At 46.1% G+C, this 22,152-nt stretch overlaps 1 protein-coding gene across 1 annotated transcript in view; it reads left to right on the plus strand.

The window, feature by feature from the left end:
- Positions 1-22,152, plus strand: part of LOC126184034 (nose resistant to fluoxetine protein 6-like) — a 397,821-nt gene that overhangs the window by 279,393 nt on the left and 96,276 nt on the right. Inside the window, exon 5 of the mRNA XM_049926391.1 lies at positions 17,627-17,835. Within this exon, the coding sequence (XP_049782348.1) occupies positions 17,627-17,835 (209 nt within the window). The remainder of the gene's footprint in view (positions 1-17,626; positions 17,836-22,152) is intronic.

The following is a 22,152-nucleotide window of genomic DNA, read 5'->3' on the forward strand; positions in this document are numbered from 1 at the left end:
GTAACCAAAAATATTTCATCTAATTGTCTTCAAAGAAATACAAGAAATAATTGTTTACTCAGCTATAAATATTTAATGTTGTCGGCTGCTGACGGATAAGCAACCGCAGCCCCTTTTGCACTTCCCCATCCGACAGCAACCGACGTCCGCTTATGTGTTTTTTCGGGTCGCCAAAGATATGAAAATCACGTTGAAAGATGCGACCTGTACAGAGGATGTTGCGATATTTCCCAACCAAATATCTGAAGCGTAGTCTTCGTCCGATTGGCAGTGTGGAGGCGGGCATTATCGTGCGACAACATGATTTCGTACTAGAGCATTCCTGAGTGTTTTGACTTACTCGCGCACTGCAGTTCCTGCAAAGTGTCTTCATAGCGCTGAGCATTGATTGTGGTTCCACACTCGAAGGGCAGAGGGCCCCTGTAATTGAAGAATGAGGTCATCATAAATTTACCGGAACTTGTGTGAACATCTTTGGATTTGAAACTTCGTGGCAGATGGGATCTGTTCTTGATTCGAATTCTGGAATATTTACTTCGTCTTCTCTGGTGGAGAAATTTCGGAAGGTTGTGTTCAGTAACTCTGCTTTAGCAGCAATGTCATCGACAGTATTTCTATTGCTATCGCACAGAAAAGGAATCGATTGTGTCTTGCCGCCAGCATACTTTACATTCAACCTGAATCTCTTTGGATTTTACTATTCGAGTGGTCTCATGAACTAACTGCTCGAAATAATTTTCAGAAAATGCGTTTAGCACTATTTCGGATGATGTTTTATGCTTACCTGCGGATTTAAACATGTAATTTTGCCAACATATCGAGGGTAAATTGAAGTCACTACCAACTATAATTGCACGTGCTTGAAATTAAACACAAGTTTTCTTTGAATCTTTCATCAATTCTATCATCTGGGTTGGGGTATCGGTAACGATTTCACTGTCTCTCAATGACACTGACACTGGTATCTATATCAGTCATATTTCCAGTGACACGAGAATCTAATTGGCGCATTACTCCTGGATTTTTCTTTGTAAAGGGACATTTCCAAACAGAGTTCAGCATTTCTGCTTTTACTTTGCCACCTTCGACTTCAGTTCCTGTCTCGTCCATGAGTGACTGGACACTAACTTTGATGCCATTAACAGCCTTTACATACGGCCAGAATGTCCTCGCGTTTTGTGAAAATTCTTTCGATCATATTCTTCTACGGTAGTCACTGAACGCTTCACACATTACCCTCTTGACAGCCAAATGCTTTTCATTCAGCACCTCTCTACCTATCGCCCTATGCTTTGTTTTACACCTTCCGCGCAGTAGCCTGTTTCTTTAGAAGTTTATTTACAGTGACTGTATGCCATGGAGGGTCCATCCCATTATGAACACGTCTAGTTGGTCCCACACTTTAGCAGGGTCTGTCCTTTAGGCCCTCTGCCTCCACTGGCGCGACCTTGTGCTTGGTCGGGATGGAGACTCGTTATTTGAGGTCTGTATGGAGAGAATCTAGCCAACGTGGACTAGGACTCCCAATAGGTCGTTTACCATCGACTTTCAACGAAATCCTGTGTTTTGCTTCATTTTTTATCTGCACGAAGTCCCTATCCACACCGCCATAGACGACTTTCCCTCAACTTCTCAGTGATAGGTGCCACTCCGTACGACCAGCATATTTCTTCATTGGTCATATGATTGTGAAGTGTCAGGCCAGATGTCCACCGAACCATTTTGGTTCCCATCACAAGAAGTCGTTGCTCCTCTTCCTCTCTTGTGGGCCAACATTCTGCACTGTATAGGGCAACTATGAGGATTGCGCAGCGGTATACTTTCGACTTGAATCGGTTCGGAATCTTCTTATCACAAAAATAAAGACTAGAATATGGAAAACATGTCATACACGGCGTTCAGTGTGGTAGTTATGTAGAAATTAAAACGTAAACGCGAGACAGGGAAAGACGGAGAACAGCATAAAACCGGTCTAATGACAGATAAGTTACAAAATAGGTCGTAAGAAACGAACACTTGGCATAGCTTACGTAAACAAATATCCTAAAAAAAGGGATTTATTACGCCAATTGGTCAAATAACGTGCCCTCTGTGTGTTATAGGCTAATCTGAAGATGTAAGCGATTGAAGTGAGATGGTAAAAAAGGGAACCTTACGGTTCAACGTCCCGTCGAGGAGAAGGTCAAAGGCACGGAGCAGAACTAGTCTTCTATATACATGCGTCCGTAGCCACTGTGAATTCCTTGAGGGAAGACATTTTCCTGCGTATATTGTGATTATTTTGAAATAATCACCTGATTTCATGATTTAGCTATTAGCTAATTTTTGCCCCCTTGGTCATTTTTAAGTGATCTCTTATTACTTGCATCACAGTACAAAAATTCTAAGCATGTAATATCATGTGAGACCTTAACTTTTCCCAGCGAATTGAATGTTCAAATAACTTACGGGTTTCCTGCCGGGTGACGTCGTCGAACACCGCCGATAAAATGGTTCAAATGGCTCTGAGCACCATGGGACTTAACTTCTAAGGTCATCAGTCCCCTAGAACTTAGAACTACTTAAACCTAACTAACCTAAGGATATCACACACATCCATGCCCGAGGCAGGATTCGAACCTGCGACCGTAGCGGTCGCGCGGTTCCAGACTGTAGCGCCTTTAACCGCTTGGCCACCCCGGCCGGCGAACACCGCCGATATTTCGACAGGAGCACACCCTGCCATTCTCAAGACACAAATGCAAGGAGGAAGAAATTTGCAAGGAAATTTAATACCTCGGTTCACAGAGGAGAAACAAGGAAGATACCACACACAGAACAAGTGTCAACACAAACAAAGATAACCAACATCAGAAATATCGATAGTTACTGTTAATCGACAGGTGAGGTAGCACTAATTCTGTCCCTCTGTTTTTTTATGAGAGACAGAGCCGGATTCCAAGTAGCATTTAAAGAAAATCCACCATCTCTGTTAATAAGGTTGCTTGTTAGTGTGATTCCAACAGCTTCCTTAATAACACTATCCCAATGGCTGGACGTGCAAGCCAGAATCTCCGTGTTGTTGTATTCCATAGGATGACCAGTGTCAAGGCAATGTTCTGCAATAGCGGATTTGCTCGGCTGTTGTAAGCGTGTGTGACGCTTATGTTCAATACACCGGTCTTCCACAGTCCTGATTGTCTGACCAATATATGACATGCCACAACTGCAAGGAATACGATTCTTCTAAGATTAAGGCCCTGTTGTCGTCCGTAAAAGACGATCTTGGTTTTCGTAAGGCTGGGGTCTATCGTATTCCTTGCAGTTGTGGCATGTCATATATTGGTCAGACAATCAGGACTGTGGAAGACCGGTGTATTGAACACAAGCGTGACACACGCTTACAACAGCCGAGCAAATCCGCTATTGCAGAACATTGCCTTGACACCGGTCATCCTATGGAATACAACAACACGGAGATTCTGGCTTGCACGTCCAGCTATTGGGATAGTGTTATTAAGGAAGCAACCTTATTATCAGAAATGGTGGATTTTGTTTAAATGCTACTTGGAATCCGGCTCTGTCTCTCATTAAAAACAGAGGGACAGAATTAGTGCTACCTCACCTGTCGATTAACAGTAACTATCGATATTTCTGATGTTTGTTCTCTTTATTTGTGTTGATACTTGTTCTGTGTGTGGTATCTTCCTTGTTTCTCCTCTGTGAACCGAGGAATTAAATTTCCTTGCACATTTCTTCCTCCTTGCATTTGGGCCATGAGAATGGCAGGATGTGCTCCTGTCGAAATATCGGCGGTGTTCGACGACGTCACCCGACAGCAAACCCGTAAGTTATTTGAACATGTAGTATCATATATTCGACAAAATATATGTGTGGAGGAAGCAGTATGTGATCGTCCTTTAGTGGTTTCTGACAACTGTTGTAGTTACGGAAACAGCAGTCTCAGAAGGGAAATCCATATGTAAAAAGTGAAAACTGCGACTATTACCATAGTCGTACCCAGACGTGTGCCTCTTGGTCCGAAGCAAATCGACGCCCACGAATGTCTTCTTACATGGCTCCAAAATTATGGAAATCGCGTGGGGAGAGATAAGGACTTTATGCAGGATGTGTAAGGGCTTCCCAGCGAAACGTCTGCAGTGTAGTCGAAACAGCCTTGGCAACATGTAGGCGGGCATTACCCTGCAACACAATGATGCCGTTCGTCAGTCCGCTGCTCATTGACTTTACGGAACACGACGTCACAGCTAACGTACAGCGGTACGCGGACGCTTTGCAAAAATTGAAACGCACCATCAAGGGGACTGATAACCTAGCAGTTTAGTCTCTTCGATCTGCAGACCAAGCAGCACCATTGAGTCCTAGCGCACAGGAATGTTACCAGACGGAAAGATTCTGTTTCAGAGTAATACCGGCCCAAACGTTGGAAAGATTGTTTCGATTACGCTACAGACGTTTCGATGGGAAGCCCTTAAACATCCTCCATCCGGTCCCGACCTCTCCCCATGCGATTTCCATATTTTTGTAGCTCTGAAGAAAGTGATTCATAACCGTCGATTTGCTTCGGATGAAGAGGTACACTCCTGGGTACAATCATAGTTCCGTAGGCAACCGTAAACGTTTTTCCATGAAGGCATTGATCGTCTTGTCTCACAGAGCGATAAATTTATTAACACTTTGCCGTCCGGCGACACCATAGTGGTGTCGTGCGCGAAATAGCGGTCAACGGCCGGCGACACCACAGTGGTGTCGTGAGCATGGTATCGCGCAGTGGCCTGTGACAGCACTTTAGTATCTTTTGCATTCTGTTGGTGTTTTGTTTAGGTAACAATAAGTTACACACGTCAACAAGTTTTTTGTTTTTATAGGTACTTGTGCACTTTCATCATGGCAGACGAAAGAGACGGTACGATTATTTACGATGAATGCGCGGACGTCTGACGTTCCGGACGACTTGGTCGATTGGGATGAAGACATTGGATATAAAAAAAAGAAAGTGAAGCAGAATCGTAGGAAGATAGTGAAATACGTCCAGGAAGAATTCGGCGAACGCCACGGTTGTCAACTGATTTGGATGAATCAAACGGAGAAGACAGGCTATGATTTACCGAGGACCAATAATAAATTTGGAGGATCTCCGGGTCCACACATATTTCCCAAATATACATAGAGCGTTGTGGGTATCGTAGAATTATATATTGGGAATGATCTATTTGAATATATTAGCAGCGAAACCAACAAGTACTACAGTCAAAATAGCAATAGAAGGAAACTGGATAAAAAATGCCAAATATGTCGACGTTAGGAGACCCGAACATAGAAAATGGCTTGGGCTTGCTATCATTATTTGGCCCGCATCTCGTGGTCGTGCGGTAGCGTTCTCGCTTCCCACGCCCGGGTTCCCGGGTTCGATTCCCGGCGGGGTCAGGGATTTTCTCTGCCTCGTGATGGCTGGGTGTTGTGTGCTGTCCTTAGGTTAGTTAGGTTTAAGTAGTTCTAAGTTCTAGGGGACTTATGACCACAGCAGTTGAGTCCCATAGTGCTCAGAGCCATTAGCCATTATCATTATTGGAATTGTAAAAAAAGCAAGGATTGATGATTACTGGCCAACGAATCCGTTGACAGACACACCGATATTTCGCAAAACGATGTCCCGCAACCGATTCAAATAAATATTTATCATTTTTACATTTTTCCGACAACAACTATAGACCGGATAATGCCGACCGGCTTTTCAAAGTGCAATGTGATATTGATTATTTTTCCAAAAAGTTTAAATAAACGCTCAATTTAAATCAGAACATCTCAACTGATGAAGGAATGATACCGTGGCGTGGATAGTTAAATTTTAAAGTTTACAATCCGTCGAAAATTACGAAATATGGCATGCTCATTCGGATGCTGTGTGATTCGAGTACGGGATACATTTCCTCATTCAAGATATATTCCGGCGCTGGACAACTTTTAGCAAAAACAGAGATGGAACTATTGACACCTTCTTATGGAAAGTGGCATCACCTCTACATGAATAATTATTATAACATTGTAGAACTTGCAGAGAAGTTACTTGAAAAGAAATTTCGAGTCTGTGGAACGATACGGCAAAACAGAGGATTTCCGGAAAAATTAAAGCGCGTAAAAGTCGATGTGTTTGAAGCTTGTCATCAATGGAAAGGTGACAAGCGGCCGGCGACAAGCCAAGTAATCCGAATTCGTGCTGCCGGCGTCAAGCGGATAAATTTGTACGAGACGTTAGGACGGCAAAGTGTTGACAGTTATGGCAATTACTTTTGAAATAATGAACAGTTTACTCACTTTTTTTGCATCTGTCCCATCTTCATTTGACTGCCGCTTTATTTAGAGAAATCGTGGAAAACCTAAAGCTTCATGGTGAAGAGGGATTTAAACCGCCGTCCTCCCGGATATGAGTCGTGTATCTTACCTTAAGGCGACCTCGCTCGGTGGATTAGGCTGTCGTCAAAGAAGACTTTGATCTCGGGCTTGGGGTGAGTGGACGTTAGGTTTCAGTCCGATCATCTTTGTTTAGAAGGCCCGTGATTGCCATGCATCACTTCGGACAAAAGTAGAGCGGAATTCTTCAATAAAGCGAAGATCGATTTTCTTATCAAACCTTCCGAAACTGAGCTGACATTCCGTCACTAATAGTCTCGATGTTGATGGGTCCTCGGTCTTAGTTTCGTTCAACGAATTGCGTACAGCACTTACACAACGTAAGTGGTAGCTGGCACTATTAAGGGAAGCCCGGGCTCGTGACTGGGCATACGGCGTTGACTATCCTGGAGTGAGGATGGACAAACAGACAGCTGGGCAAGCGCAGGCAGCCGGCAGGCCGGGCTTCTGGGGTGTTGGCCGTGGAATGCGGCGTCCCAAGGACACCGGCCCACAGCACACGCGCATCGTGCTTTTTATACTCGGCCTGCTGTCTCGTGTGAGACACCGGCGCACAGTCTGCCAACAGCACGTCATTCTTAACGGAGCGAGAACTTCAGACGTAAAAGTAACTGCGGGCGTTCTCCAAGGTAATGCTACAGGACGATTATACCCATTATGCACCGATGAGTCAAAACATTATGACCACTTGCTTCATAGCGCGTTGATCTACCTTTGGATTGCAATACAGCAACGGTTGTACGGGACATGCATTCGACAAGTCCTTGGCAGTTTCCCGGAGAAATGTGGCACCACGTGTCTACGCACAGGCCATGGAATTCCCGTAAATTATGAACCGGTTGTTTGTGCGAGCGAGGCTGTTGCTCGATAGCGTTCCTGATGTTTCCCATCGCGTACAGGTCAGTCGAATTTGGCGGCCAAGGCGTCAACGTGAGTTCGCTATTATACTCCTCAAACCACAGTAGCACTATTCATGCTTCGTGGCACGGACATTTATCCTGCTGAAAGATGCCATCGCCATCGGGAAGACATAAGGATGATGGGATGCAGATGGTCCGCAATACCGTTCACGTAGTGCACAGCTGTCATGGTGCCTTCCATTACTACCATAGGTCCCGTGGATGACCAAGTGAATCTCCCCCATAGCATAGTTCCGACCCCACCCACCTGCGTCCGTAGTGCGTTGCATGTTTCAAGTTGGTTCAAATGGCTCTGAGCACTATGAGACTTAACTTCTGAGTTCATCAGTGCCCGAGAACGTAGAAATACTTGAACCTAACTAACCTAAGGACATCACACACATCCATGCCCGAGGCAGAATTCGAACCTGCGACCGTAGCGGTCGCGCAGTTCCAGACTGTAGCGCCTAGTACCGCTGGCCATGTTTCAAATGGTTGTCCGCCTGTGTCACGGCGTATCTGGACACGATCATCGACCTGATGTAAAAAGAAGATTATTCGAAACTTCCTGGCAGATTAAAACTGTGTGCCGGACCGAGACACGAACTCGGGACCTTTGCCTTTCGTGGGCAAGTGCTCTACCACCTGAGCTACCCAAGCACGACTCACGCCCCGTCCTCACAGCTTTACTTCTGCCATTACCTCGTCTCCTAAGTTTCATATCAGCGCACATTCCGCTGCAGAGGGAAAATCTCATTCCGAAGAACATGATTCATCTGACCAGGCGATATGTTACAATTGATCCACGATCCAGTCTCGAAGATCCCATGCTCATTGCAATCATAAATGACGATTTCGTGAGGTCAGCATGGCAACATGTAGCAATCGTCTGCTGGGGATCCCAGACAATGTGCACTGAACGGTGTGATGGTGCCTGCACCAGCGTTGTACACTATCAGATCTGCCACAGATCACCGCCTGTCCTGATTTACAGAACAGACAAGCTAACAACCTCCACGCTCTATGATGAGGCTGGACGTCCAACACCTTGTAGGCTTCTCATGGTTCCACCGTCCTTCAACCACTTTCCCAAAGTGCTCGCAACGATAGCAAGCGAACAGCCGACCAGCATCGCCGTTTCCGAGATGCCTGTTCCCAGGCACCGGATCGTAACAATCTGCCCTTTGTAAACGTCGCTTACGCCAGTGGATTTCTCCATTTGTCGCTCATATAATAGCTAAAACAATTTCCCGTTCATCTCTGCTCCGCTTATATACACTACTGGCCATTAAAATTGCTACACCAAGAAGAAATGCAGATGATAAACGGGTATTCATTGGACAAATATATTATACTAGAACTGACATGTCATTACATTTTCACGCGATTTGGGTGCATAGATCCTGTGAAATCAGTACCCAGAACATCCACCTATGGCCGTAATAACGGTCTTGATGCGCCTGGGCATTGAGTCAGACAGAGCTTGGATGGCGTGAACAGGTACAGCTGCCCATGCAGCTTCAACACGATACCACAGTTCATCAAGAGTAGGGACTGGCGTATTGTGAAGAGCCAGTTGCACGGCCACCATTGACCAGACGTTTTCAGTTGGTGAGAGATCTGAGGAATGTGCTGGCCAGGGCACCAGTCGAACATTTTCTGTATCCAGAAAGGCCCGTACAGGACCTGCAACATGCGGTCGTGTATTATCCTGCTGAAATGTAGGGTTTCGCAGGGATCGAATGAAGGGTAGAGCCACGGGTCGTAACACATCTGAAATGTAACGTCCACTGTTCAAAGTGCCGTCAATGCGATCAAGAGGTGACCGAGACGTGTAACCAATGGCACCCCATACCATCACGCCGGGTGATACGCCATTATGGCGATGACGAATACACGCTTCCAATGTGCCTTCACCGCGATGCCGCCAAACACGGATGCGACCATCATTATGCTGTAAACAGAACCTGGATTCATCCGGGAAAAAAATGACGTTTTGCCATTCGTGCACCCAGGTTCGTCGTTGAGTACACCATCGCAGGCACTCCTGTCTGTGATGCAGCGTCAAGGGTAACCGCAGCCATGGTCTCCGAGCTGATAGTCCGTGCTGCTGCGAACGTCGTCAAACTGTCCGTGCAGATGATTGTTGTCTTGCAAACGTCCCCATCTGTTGACTCAGGGATCTAGACGTGGCTGCACGATCCGTTACAGCCATGCGGATAAGGTGCCTGTCTTCTCGACTGCTAGTGATACGAAGCCGTTGGGATCCAGCACGGCGTTCGGTATTACCCTTCTGAACCCACCGATTCCATATTCTGCTAACAGTCATTGGATATCGACCAACGCGAGCAGCAATGTCGCGATACGAGAAACCGCAATCGCGATAGGCTACAATCCGACCCTTATCAAAGTCGGAAACATGATGGTACGCATTTCTCCTCCTTACACGAGGCATCAGTATGGGACCCTTACCAGGTTGGATTAATAGAAGAGATAGACATGATCCAGCGAAAAGCAGCGCGATTCGTCATGGGGACATTTAGTCAGCGCGAGAGCGTTACGGAGATGCTGAACAAGCTCCAGTGGCGGACACTTCAAGAAAGGCGTTACGCAATACGGAGAGGTTTATTATCGAAATTACGAGAGAGCACATTCCGGGAAGAGATGGGCAACATATTACTACCGCCCACATATATCTCGCGTAATGATCACAACGAAAAGATCCGAGAAATTAGAGCAAATACGGAGACTTACAAGCAGTCGTTCTTCCCACGCACAATTCGTGAATGGAACAGGGAAGGGGGGATCAGATAGTGGTACAATAAGTACCCTCCGCCACACACCGTAAGGTGGCTCGCGGAGTATAGATGTAGATGTAGATGTAGATCACAACAACGTTTCACCAGGCAACGCCGGTCAACTGCTGTTTGTGTATATGGAAACTTTCCTCATGTCAGCACCTTGTAGGTGTCGCCACCGGCGCCAACCTTGTGTGAATGCTCTGAAAAGCTAATCATTTGCATATCACAGCATCTTCTTCCTGTCGGGTACATTTCGCGTCTGTAGCAGGTCATCTTCGTGGTGTAGCAATTTTAATGGCCAGTAGTGAACTTTCGTTTGCGTGTCACGTGCTCGCAACGGCACCAGACGGCATTCAGCCTCGCGGTGGGTAGTGGTCATGGGTGTATACAAACAGGGTAAAGCACCTAAAGCTGAACACTTTTTATCTTGTGAACGGTTCGATATCGAAACGAGATTCTCGGCAAATTGCAGTAGGCAATATACAGGGCATGGACAAAAATATGCAAACGTCAAAAACGCAACACATTACCATGCCTAACACCATATAGGAAACCTCTTTGGCACTCAAACGGCTTCCAGTTGTCTCGGAATGGCTAAACCAAGGTATGGTTTTCAAAGTAATCTTATAACGTAATTCCTTCAAAATAATCCCAAGTTCAGGTAACGATGAGCAAGGTGGACAGCGATCACGCACCCGCCTTTCCGAAGCAGACGACAAAGGCTCAATAATATTCAGATCTGGTGACTCTGATGGCCAGGGGAGTTGCGACAATTCATCCTCGTGCTCACAAAACCAATCCTGGACGATCGAGCTATATGAACAGCGGCCTTGTCGTCTTGGAACACGGTATCACCATTGGGGAACAAACTCTGACCGTAGGATGTACCTAATCACCCAAAATAGTCGCTTGATACTTGGCAATAATTCGACCTTGCAGAGTAACCATTGGCCCATGGAACCCACGACACGCCTGCCCAAATCATCACCGAAACCCCGCCATATTTCACGCCTTGCACGTAAACTCGGCCAGAAGTTGGAAACGTGTAAAACAAGACTCATCCGACCAAATGACTCCCTTCAATTGCCACATAGTCCAGGTTTTATGACTTCAGCATCACATTTTCCTGGTACGAGTATTTGCGTCACTGATGAGTACTTTTGAAATTCCAGCTCGCCCTGCAGTTTCCTGCTTATGGAGCTCGCTCCGTATTGTTTAGGTGCTGACAGGATTCGTGGGTGCGATATTCATTTTTGCAGTCACTTTTTCAGCTGCCCGTCACGAGCACTTAACACACACTTTCGTTCGCGTTGTGACTTGGCGGATGATTTGTTACCCGCTTGCCCTTTATGCGGTATAAATCTACTGTACGGAGCCTCTTGAAACCCCAAACATTTCGGTTACCTTGGTTACGGAAGGACCCACAACACGAGCATCAACAATTTTCCCACGTCACAATTCACTTAGCTCCGACATAATGTACTCCCTACTACACAGAACGATGTACTGACACGACTGACACTTTGCAACGTATTACGGATTTTGCACAGGTGCCTCATTAATAGCATGTACATTCTACATATTTCTAACATATTCATTGTTTATTAAATGTCTTCTTGCGTAGCACTATACTCATATCAAGTATCTCATCTCTGCTGCTTGTATTTTGTTATCAGCTTCCTTTTTATCTATCCACGTCTCGCTTCCATAAAACAGCAATGCAATTGCCATAGTTTCAGCCGGCCGTTGTGGTCGAGCGGTTCTAGGGGCTTCAGTCCGGAACCGCGCTGCTGCTACAGTCGCAGGTTCGAATCCTGCCTCGGGCAGGGACGTGTGTGATGTCCTTAGGTTGGTTAGATTTAAGTAGTTCTAAGTCTAGGGGACTGATGACCTCAGATGTTAAGCCCCATAGTGCTTAGAGCCATTTAAACCATAGTTTCATAAAATTTAATTTTTGTATCTTTTCAGATTTTGTACTTAAGTGTTCTGTATATTGTTCCACGTATTGCTTGAAAACTGTGCAGCTTTTATCCACATAATTTCCGTTATGATAATTTGTGTCGCAACCCAAACATCAAATATGTGACACCGCTTTAATTACTACTGTGTTGTTAGTTGCCCTTTTCGACCGTACTCGGTCTTTACCTTGGAAAGCCGTAGCTCTCGCATTATGTAATGAAATTTTTGGATTGTATTCTGAACATATTTCGTTTAGCTGATGTACCGCTACCTGCAGGTCGTATTCACTTTCTTGCATTATTACTTTATCATCTGCAAGTAGTAGACAGTTAGCTGATTTCTCATTTTTAAAGACAGTGTCATTATAAACTCGAGGAAGCCAAGAGTCGGATCATCTCTCCAGCTACATTTGTTATACATCACAGATGAAAGATCATTAACATATAAAAAAAGTAAGGGCTTTGAGATGGAACCTAGTGGGACACCACCTGTGATTAGTTACAAGTTGGATGATGCCTGACAGCTTGATACAGGACTCTTTCCTAATGACACCCTTTGTTTCCTGTCTGAACACACAGTTTAAACCATTCTGCGCCATTTCCTGTTTACCATAATACAGAGTGTCTATAATTAAAGTTAAAGATTCAAAACACTGTAGGAAGAAAACCGCTACTCTGAAACACGTCAGATTTGTGCTACGGTCGCAGGTTCGAATCCTGCCTCGGGCATGGGTGTGTGTGATGTCCTTAGGTTAGGTAGGTTTAAGTAGTTCTAAGTTCTAGGGGACTTATGACCTAAGATGTTGAGTCCCATAGTGCTCAGAGCCATTTGAACCATTCAGATTTGAACAGCATATTATTGACACAGGAGCAAACGTCATGGAAAAAAATTACCAATAGATGGCGCTGTAAGCGTCTTAACATAAACAGGGTCGGCTACAAATGCCAGATGAATCGCAGTACGACGACCATGGTTTGAGATGCACATTACACCATCCGTACTGTTCAGTGTTAATGATTGCACAAGTTCACCAGTCGACAGTTGTGTCACTGTTAGTTAGGTAAACCCTACCCACCACGGCACATGGGATGGGAAAAAACAGTTTTTAACTGTCCTGAGACCAAAAACCGCATAAATAGCAGAATGTCATCGGTTTCGAATTTTGACGAGACTGGTGCAAGAAATGTTCAGTATGCTGACCGTTTTCTGCCACAAGTAGAAATCGAGAAACAGCATGTTCCATAACAGATCGGGGTGTCTCTCGGGTCACATTCAGAATGCGTTTCGCAATGCGTGCCTCCGGTTCAGCTACGTTCGTTACTGGAGCACTGAACACTTCTTTCAGATGACCCCACAGTCAGAAGTCACACTGATTAGGATCAGGTAATCTGAACGGTCATGCTGTAGGGAAATGACGGCTGATAATTCTAGTATTTCCGAAATGCCTCTGCAGCAGCCGCTACATTGGCTGTGTAACGTGCAGAAGAGCGCCATCTTGCATAAAAATGATCCTAAGCACATATTCACGCTGTTGAAGGGTTGGAATGACGGTGCGCAGAAGACTCTCGTAGCGTTTACTAGTGACGGTACAGGTAACAGGATCCGCAGGATTCATCTCCTCGAAAAAAATACGAATCTACGATAAACGATGTCGTCAACACACACTACAAAGTCACCTTTGCAGAATGAAGTGGTACCGGCTGATGTGTGTGTGGATATTCCGTACCCTGTATTCTGGAATTCTGCGCGTTGATGTGTGCTTGGAGATGAAAATGGGCTTTGTTTGTCCACAGAGTGGGCCTTGGCCAATCATGTTCCACTTCCATGCGAGCAAGAAATTCTAGAGCGGACGTTTGTCTTGCTAGCAGGCCAGCAGGAAGAAACTCCTGAACATTGACGATTTTGTATGAATAGGAATGCAGGACATTTCATAGGATTTTATGCACAATTTTCACAGGCACGTCCGCCGGCCGGAGTGGTCGAGCGGGCGCTACAGTCTGGAACCGCGCGATCGATACGGTCGCAGGTTCGAATCCTGTCTCGGGAATGGATGTGTGTGATGTCCTTAGGTTAGTTAGGTTTAAGTAGTTCTAAGTTCTAGGGGACTGATGACCTCAGAAGTTAAGTCCCATAGTGCTCAGAGCCATTTGAACCATTTGACCCACAGGCACGTCCAACGTTCGGTCAATTCCCGCGCACTACATTTTGCACAGCTCCGCTCGATCCCTACTGCAATACTGTGGCCACATCACCGACAGACGACGGGTCAACTGCTTTCCTCCCTCTGTCATACTGCACTTCAAAAGAACTTCAAAAAATGGCTCTGAGCACTATGGGACTTAACATCTATGGTCATAAGTCCCCTAGAACTTAGAACTACTTAAACCTAACTAACCTAAGGACATCACACGACACCCAGTCATTACGAGGCAGAGAAAATCCCCGACCCCGCCGGGAATCGAACCCGGGAACCTGGGCGCGGGAAGCGAGAACGCTACCGCACGACCACGAGTTGCGGACTCAAAAAGAACTTGTTTTTTCGAATTCTGTAATCTTTTCTCCACACATCGGAGCAATGCCTTTTTTCATAACATCGCACCAATGGCTTTCTTCATACCCCTGAATTTCCGGAACTTCTGCAGGGCTACTGGAACACATTATCATTCATGGAGACAGTTATAGGCGTCTCGGATGCAAATAGAGGAACGGTCGTGTGCCGCTCGTCTGTTGGTGTGCTTACAGCGCCATCTCTTGTTCAATTTCTTTTTTTTCGTGACGTTTCCCCGTACATCAGCAACATTCTGTTCAAATTTGACATCACTTGAGCAGTGGTTCTCCTTCTACAGCGTTTTGAAAATGGAACTTGGTATATGGACGCTTTGTATTGGATATGATTGGCACTACCAACCGCCATTGACAGAATACGCCGAGATGACAAAAGTCATGAGATACATCCTAATATCGTGTTGCACCACCTTTTGCGGGGCGGAGTACAGAAACTCGACGTGGCATTGACGCACCAAGTCGTTGGAAGTCCCCTGCAGAAATACTGAGCCATTCTGCCTCTATGGCCGTCCATAATTGCTAAAGTGTTGCTGGTGCAGGATTTTGTGCGCATCCTGATCTCTCGAATACGTCCCATAAATGCTCGATGGGAACCGTGTCAGGCGATCCGGGGGCCAAACCAATCGCTCGAATTGTACAGAATGTTCTTCGAAACAATCGCGAACAACTGTGGCCTGGTGACATGGCACATCGTTGTTGGGAACATGAAGCCTATGAATCGCTTCAAATGGTCTCCAGGGAGCCGAACGTAATAATTTCCAGTTAGTGATCGGTTCAGATGGAACAGAAGATCCAGTCCATTCCATGTAAACACACCCCACACCATTATGAAGACAGCACAGTGCCCTGTTGACAACTTGGGTGAATGGCTTCGTGGGGCCTGCGCTACACTCCAACCGTGCCATCAGCTCTTACCAACTAAAATCGCGACTTATCTGACCAGGCCACGGTTTTACAGTCGTCTAGGGTCCAACCAATGTCACGAGCCGAGGAGAGGCGCTACAGGCGATATCGTGCTGTTAGTAAAGGCACTCGGGTTGATCGTGTGCTAACATAACCCACAAACGCCAAAGTTCGCTAAAGGATACGTTCGTCGTCCATCCCACATTGATTTCTGCGATTCTTTCACGCAGTGTTGCTTGTCTGTAAGCACTGACAACTCTACGCAACGCCGCTGCTCTTGTCATTAAGTGAAGGCTTTCGAACACTACGTTGTCCATAGTGAGAGGTAATGCCTGAATTTGTATTCTCGGCACAGTTTTGATGCTGTGGATCTCGGAATACTGAATTCCCAAATGATTTCCGAAAGGGAATGTCCCATGCGCCTAGCTCCAACTACGATTCCGAGCTCAGAGTGTGTTACACTACTGGCCATTAAAATTGCTACACCACGAAGATGACGTGCTACAGACGCGAAATTTAACCTACAGGAAGAAGATGCTGTGATATGCAAATGATTAGCTTTTCAGAGCATTCACACAAGGTTGGCGCCGGTGACGACAACTACAACGTGCTGACATGAGGAAAGTTTCTAACCGATATCTCATACACAAACAGCAGTTGACCGGTGTTGCATGGTGAAACGTTGTTGTGATGCCTCGTGTAAGGAGGAGAAATGCGTACCATCACGTTTCCGACTTTGATAAAGGTCGGATTGTAGCCTATCGCGATTGCGGTTTATGGTGTCGCGACATTGCTGCTCGCGTTGGTCAAGTTCCAATGACTGTTAGCAGAATATGGAATCGGTGGGTTCAGGAGGGTAATACGGAACGCCGTGCTGGATCCCAACGGCCTCGCATCACTAGAAGTCGAGATGACAGGCATCTTATCCGTATGGCTGTAACGGATCGTGCAGTCACGTCTCGATCCCTTAGTCAACAGATGGGGACGTTTGCAAGACAACAACCATCTGCACGAACAGTTCGACGACGTTTGCAGCAGCATGGACTATCAGCTCGGAGACCATGGCTGCGGTTACCCTTGACGCTGCATCACAGACTGGAGCGCCTGCGAAGGTGTACTCAACGACGAACCTGGGTGCACGAATGGCAAAACGCCGTTTTTTCGGATGAATCCAGGTTCTGTTTACAGCATCATGATGGTCGTATCCGTGTTTGGCGACATCGCGGTGAATGCACATTGGAAGCGTGTATTCGTCATCGCCATACTGGCGTATCCCCCTGCGTGATGGTATGGGGTGCCATTGGTTACACGTCTCGGTCACCCCTTGATCGCATTGCCGGCACTTTGAACAGTGGACGTTACATTTCAGATGTGTTACGACCCGTGGCTCTACCCTTCATTCGATCCCTGCGAAACCCTACATTTCAGCAGGATAATGCACGACCGCATGTTGCAGGTCCTGTACGGGCCTTTCTGGATACAGAAAATGTTCGACTGCTGCCCTGGCCAGCACATTCCTCAGATCTCTCACCAATTGAAAACGTCTGGTCAATGGTGGCCGAGCAACTGGCTCGTGACAACACGCCAGTCACTACTCTTGATGAACTGTGGTACCGTGTTGAAGCTGCATGGCTAGCTGTACCTGTACACGCCATCCAAGCTGTATTTGACTCAATGCCCAGGCGTATCAAGGCCGTTAGTACGGCCAGAGGTGGTTGTTCTGGGTACTGATTTCTCAGGATCTATGCACCCAAATTGCGTGAAAATGTAATCACGTGTCAGTTCTAGTATAATATATTTGTCCAATGAATACCCGTTTATCATCTGCATTTCTTCTTGGTGTAGCAATTTTAATGACCAGTAGTGTAATTCCCGTCGTCGGCTATAATCACGTCGGAAATCGTTTTACATGAATTACCTGAGTACAAATGACAGCTCTGCTTATGCACTGCCCTTTTATACCTTGTGAACGCGATGCTATCGCTATCTGTATATGTGTATATCGCTATTTCATGTCTATTGTCACCTCAGTGTATACCATAGCCTGCAACTGTCGGTGTAATACAAGAGCACCGTGTGTGTTTGCAGTGTACGACGCGAGCGCGAAGCTGCCGTCGGGCGTGCTGAACGGCAACGTGAACCAGTACGGCGACTTCGACGCGTGCGTGCGGCGTGCGCGGGCCCAGTACTGCCTGGCCATGGTGCAGCTGGACGCCGGGCACGACGCATCGCCCGCTCTGCGCCGCATGCTGCGCCTCACGCGCTCGCTAGACGTCTTCCGCAGCACTTTCGACGACGTAAGTCACCTGCCTGGCTCCTCCATTCCAGGACACCAAAACAAAAACTTAAGTCCCAGTTCCGTTAGGACTACTTGTCTGAAATTCGAAACTGCAATGCTACATCTACATACATACTCCGCAATCCACCATACGGTGCGTGGCGGAGGGTACCTCGTACCACAACTAGCATCTTCTCTCCCTGTTCCACTCCCAAACAGAACGAGGGAAAAATGACTGCCTATATGCCTCTGTACGAGCCCTAATCTCTCTTTGTGGTCTTTCCGCGATATATAAGTTGGCGGCAGTAAAATTGTACTGCAGTCAGCCTCAAATGCTGGTTCTCTAAGTTTCCTCAGTAGCGATTCACGAAAAGAACGCCTCCTTTCCTCCAGAGACTCCCACACGAGTTCCTGAAGCATTTCCGTAACACTCGCGTGATGATCAAACCTACCAGTAACAAACCTAGCAGCCCGCCTCTGAATTGCTTCTATGTCCCCCTCAATCCGACCTGATAGGGATCCCAAACGCTAGAGCAGTACTCAAGAATAGGTCGTATTAGTGTTTTGTAAGCGGTCTCCTTTACAGATGAACCACATGCTCCCAAAATTCTACCAATGAACCGAAGACGACTATCCGCCTTCCCCACAACTGCCATTACCAGTGTGGTGTCACCGCCAGACACCACACTTGCTAGGTGGTAGCCTTTAAATCGGCCGCGGTCCGTTAGTATACGTCGGACCCGCGTGTCGCCACTATCAGTGATTGCAGGCCGAGCGCCGCCACACGGCAGGTCTAGTCTAGAGAGACTCCCTAGCACTCGCCCCAGTTGTACAGCCGACTTTGCTAGCGATGGTTTCTGTATACATACGTTCTCATTGGCAGAGACTATAGTTTACCATAGCCTTCAGCTATGTCATTTGCTACGACCTAGCAAAGCGCCATATTCAGTTACTATAATCTGAACACATAATATTGTGACTCACGTACCTTCAAGAGCGACGTTCATCATTAATGGATTAAAGTTAAGTATCAAACGAATTACGTCCGCTTTCTGAATTCTAATTCCTTGTCATGTTCCTGACCTCACGTCAGTATAGTTCTTACCTCCTCACGCCAGCCTGCGTGAGCTAAAACGCGTGTATTTCGGCCTCCAGTTGTAACACGGTGTTGGCTCTTCAGCCAACACAACAACAAGCTTGTCCCGGGTTCGATTCCCGGCGGGGTCAGGGATTTTCACCTGCCTCGAGATGACTGGGTGTTTGCGTTGTCCTCATCATTTCATCATCATCCAGGAAAGTGCCGAAATTGGACTGAGCATAGGTTGGGAAATTGTACGGGCGCTGATAACCACGCAGTTGAGCGCCCCACAAACCAAACATCATCACAACAAGCTGGTCCCACTTCATATCGCTCTGCAATGTTACGCCCAAATATTTAATCGACGTGACTGTGTCGAGCGCTACACTACTAATGGAGTATTCAAACATTGGGGGATTCTTTTTCCTATTCATCTGCATTAATTTACATTTATCTATATTTAGAGTTAGCTGCCATTCTTTATACCAATCACAAATCCTGTCCAAGTCATCTTGTATCCTCCTACGGTCACTCAACGACGACACCTTCCCGTAAACCACAGCATCACCAGCAAACAGCCGCACATTGCTATCCACCCTATCCAAAAGATCATTTATGTAAATAGAAAACAACAGCGGACCTACCACACTTCCCTGGGGCACTCCAGATGATACCCTCACCATCTCGTGGTAGGATGCGGCGTTACGATCCTCGAAGATTCAACAACAGCCGTGTAGAACGTCACTACAACAGGCGTCCTGGCCACGAATGTAAAACCTAGTTTACACGACGACACTACGTTGCAGGCAACTGCACTACCGGCCACTGCGCATGCGCCTCGCACGTTTGCGCAACTCGTTGGTGAATCTAAACACTTTCGGCGTGTTCCAACTTTGGTGACACTAGTTGCATGAGTTTTGAGGATATGTGTGTTCGTAGAGTGTAGAAAATATTAAATATGAAGTGGGGCACGGAAGATAATGTTAGCTTTTTGGACGTCTGTGCTTTGCATAGGTGTTTGTGGGATTTCAGTGATGCTGATTACAAAAATAAGCAACATATTGCTGCCGCTGAGACCACATAGATGGTTTGACAATATCTGAGCTGCAGGGCAAAATTTATTGAGTTAGGTGCACATATACAACTGAATTAAGAAAAATACAAGGAAGTGTAATTCTAGCTGTGGCAATGCTCTCGTCTACAAGACTAAAATCCCATCGTTCTACTTGGCCAACTCTTTGTTAACGAATATTGTTGACAGGAGAGAAAGCTATACAAATTCAAGAAGCTGCTTTCTTTATTCAAAATTCATCTATTTAAAACGTCGCTGCAGTGCTCGCCATTCACATACGTTAGAATTTTGTAATATTGCCACTGTAAAGATCTGTCTTCAAGAGAGTAGTTTGCAAGCCATTCTCTTCTTAATGCGGCCTGCTTCGATTAATTATTGTTGCTAATTTTAATAATTACTACTGTTAATGTTAATAATTATTGGTGTCAAAAAATAGCGTCATCACCAACTAAAACCGTATCTTATAGCATGACGAGTGTTCTAGATTGTAATGCACGCAATATGATATGTAATTTCAGTTCTGGCGACAGTGCTTCATGCATTACAGTACCTTTATTCCTTATCGCATAATTAACTCTATTTAGAAGAAACGTGAACAGTTCCGGTGACATTCTAAGATAATTAAAAGAACTTATTGGATCTTCCGTTATAAATTATTTCATCAAGGATGCTGAGCAACCGACTTGACGTCTTTTCTTCATCCAGTCACGAATCGAAACACCTTTCTTATTTTTTTCTTATGCAGCGATTCCACGCAACAAGCTTTAAGTCCATCACAACTCGTGCGACGTGCAGCTGCCAAAACTTTTATTTCAGACACGACTCAGGGACCCACAAAACGACGAAACTGAATTTATACTGGTGTCGCCGCGTCAACAGTCATATATGAAACCACTTGCGTGCAACTCATTCCACGCAACGAGTGGCGCAACCCAATGTCGTCGTGTAAACTAAGCTTAGCAATAGGTGTCTGACTTTCGTCGAAAAATAGCTGTGGAACAGCGAGGCAACGTCAAATGTTGTGTTTGTGAGCGATGATTCGTTGAATTTGACCCGAATACCGAGAGACAGGTTCCTAGTTGCTGTTCCACGACCACGTCCCACCCCACAGAGTGAAGATCGTGCGCGAGGTTTTGGCTAGCAAAGGGATCACAGTCCCGGATCACCCACTGTATTCACCGGATGTGGCCAAAGCCGAATACTGGTTGTTCCCCAAACTGAAGCTGGCAATGAAATGATACCGTTATGACGCAGTTAAGGACATCCAAAACAATTGTACTAATTGCAAGTCCAAGAAAACACTACGTTGACTATTTCAAAACGCTTTTAAAACGATTTCAGTTACGCACTGATTCAGGGGGAGACTGTTTTGAATAAATACAGATTTCCTGAACATAATCCATGACTTTTAGTTTTCATAGACACAGTCCTTACGGATACTGGACACAGTGTATAAAAATATGAGGCTCATCCAGAAAGTAAGGAACGACTGCGTACCACACCCAGAACCGATTGCTAGCCACCGCTCACGGGAGCCGACCAGTTAGCTCCTTTCTGTCACAAGGCAAACTCCCCATCGCACCCCCCTCAGGTTTAGTGGTAAACTGGCCCAGTGGATAGCCCTCAAAAACTGAACACGGATCAAGCATCAAAACAGGAAGAAGGTGTACTGAACTGAGAAAAAAGAAGCAAATAGAAACACTGAACGGTCCAAGCTCAAGATGTGCAACATCGAGCAACTTGTCAGAACCACGACATCGTGGTTGTGTGGTCATCGTGTTAGATTGTAAACCGGTCCAAGCTCAAGATGTGCAACATGGAGCAACTTGTCAGAACCACAACATCGTGGTTGTGTGGTCAACGTGTTAGATTGTAAACTGGTCCAAGCTCAAGATGTGCAACATCTAGCAACTTGTCAGAACCACGACATCGTGGTTGTGTGGTCAACATGTTAGGTTGTAAACCGGTCCAAGCTCAAGATGTGCAACATCGAGCAACTTGTCAGAACGACGACATCGTGGTTGCGTGGTCAACGTGTTAGATTGTAAACCGGTCCAAGCTCAAGATGTGCAACATCGAGCAACTTGTCAGAACCACGACATCGTGGTTGTGTGGTCAACTTGTTAGATTGTAAACCGGTCCAAGCTCAAGATGTGCAACATCGAGCAACTTATCAGAACCATGAC

Source organism: Schistocerca cancellata, chromosome 4 (genome assembly GCF_023864275.1).
Source record: "Schistocerca cancellata isolate TAMUIC-IGC-003103 chromosome 4, iqSchCanc2.1, whole genome shotgun sequence".
Taxonomy (NCBI): domain Eukaryota; kingdom Metazoa; phylum Arthropoda; class Insecta; order Orthoptera; family Acrididae; genus Schistocerca; species Schistocerca cancellata.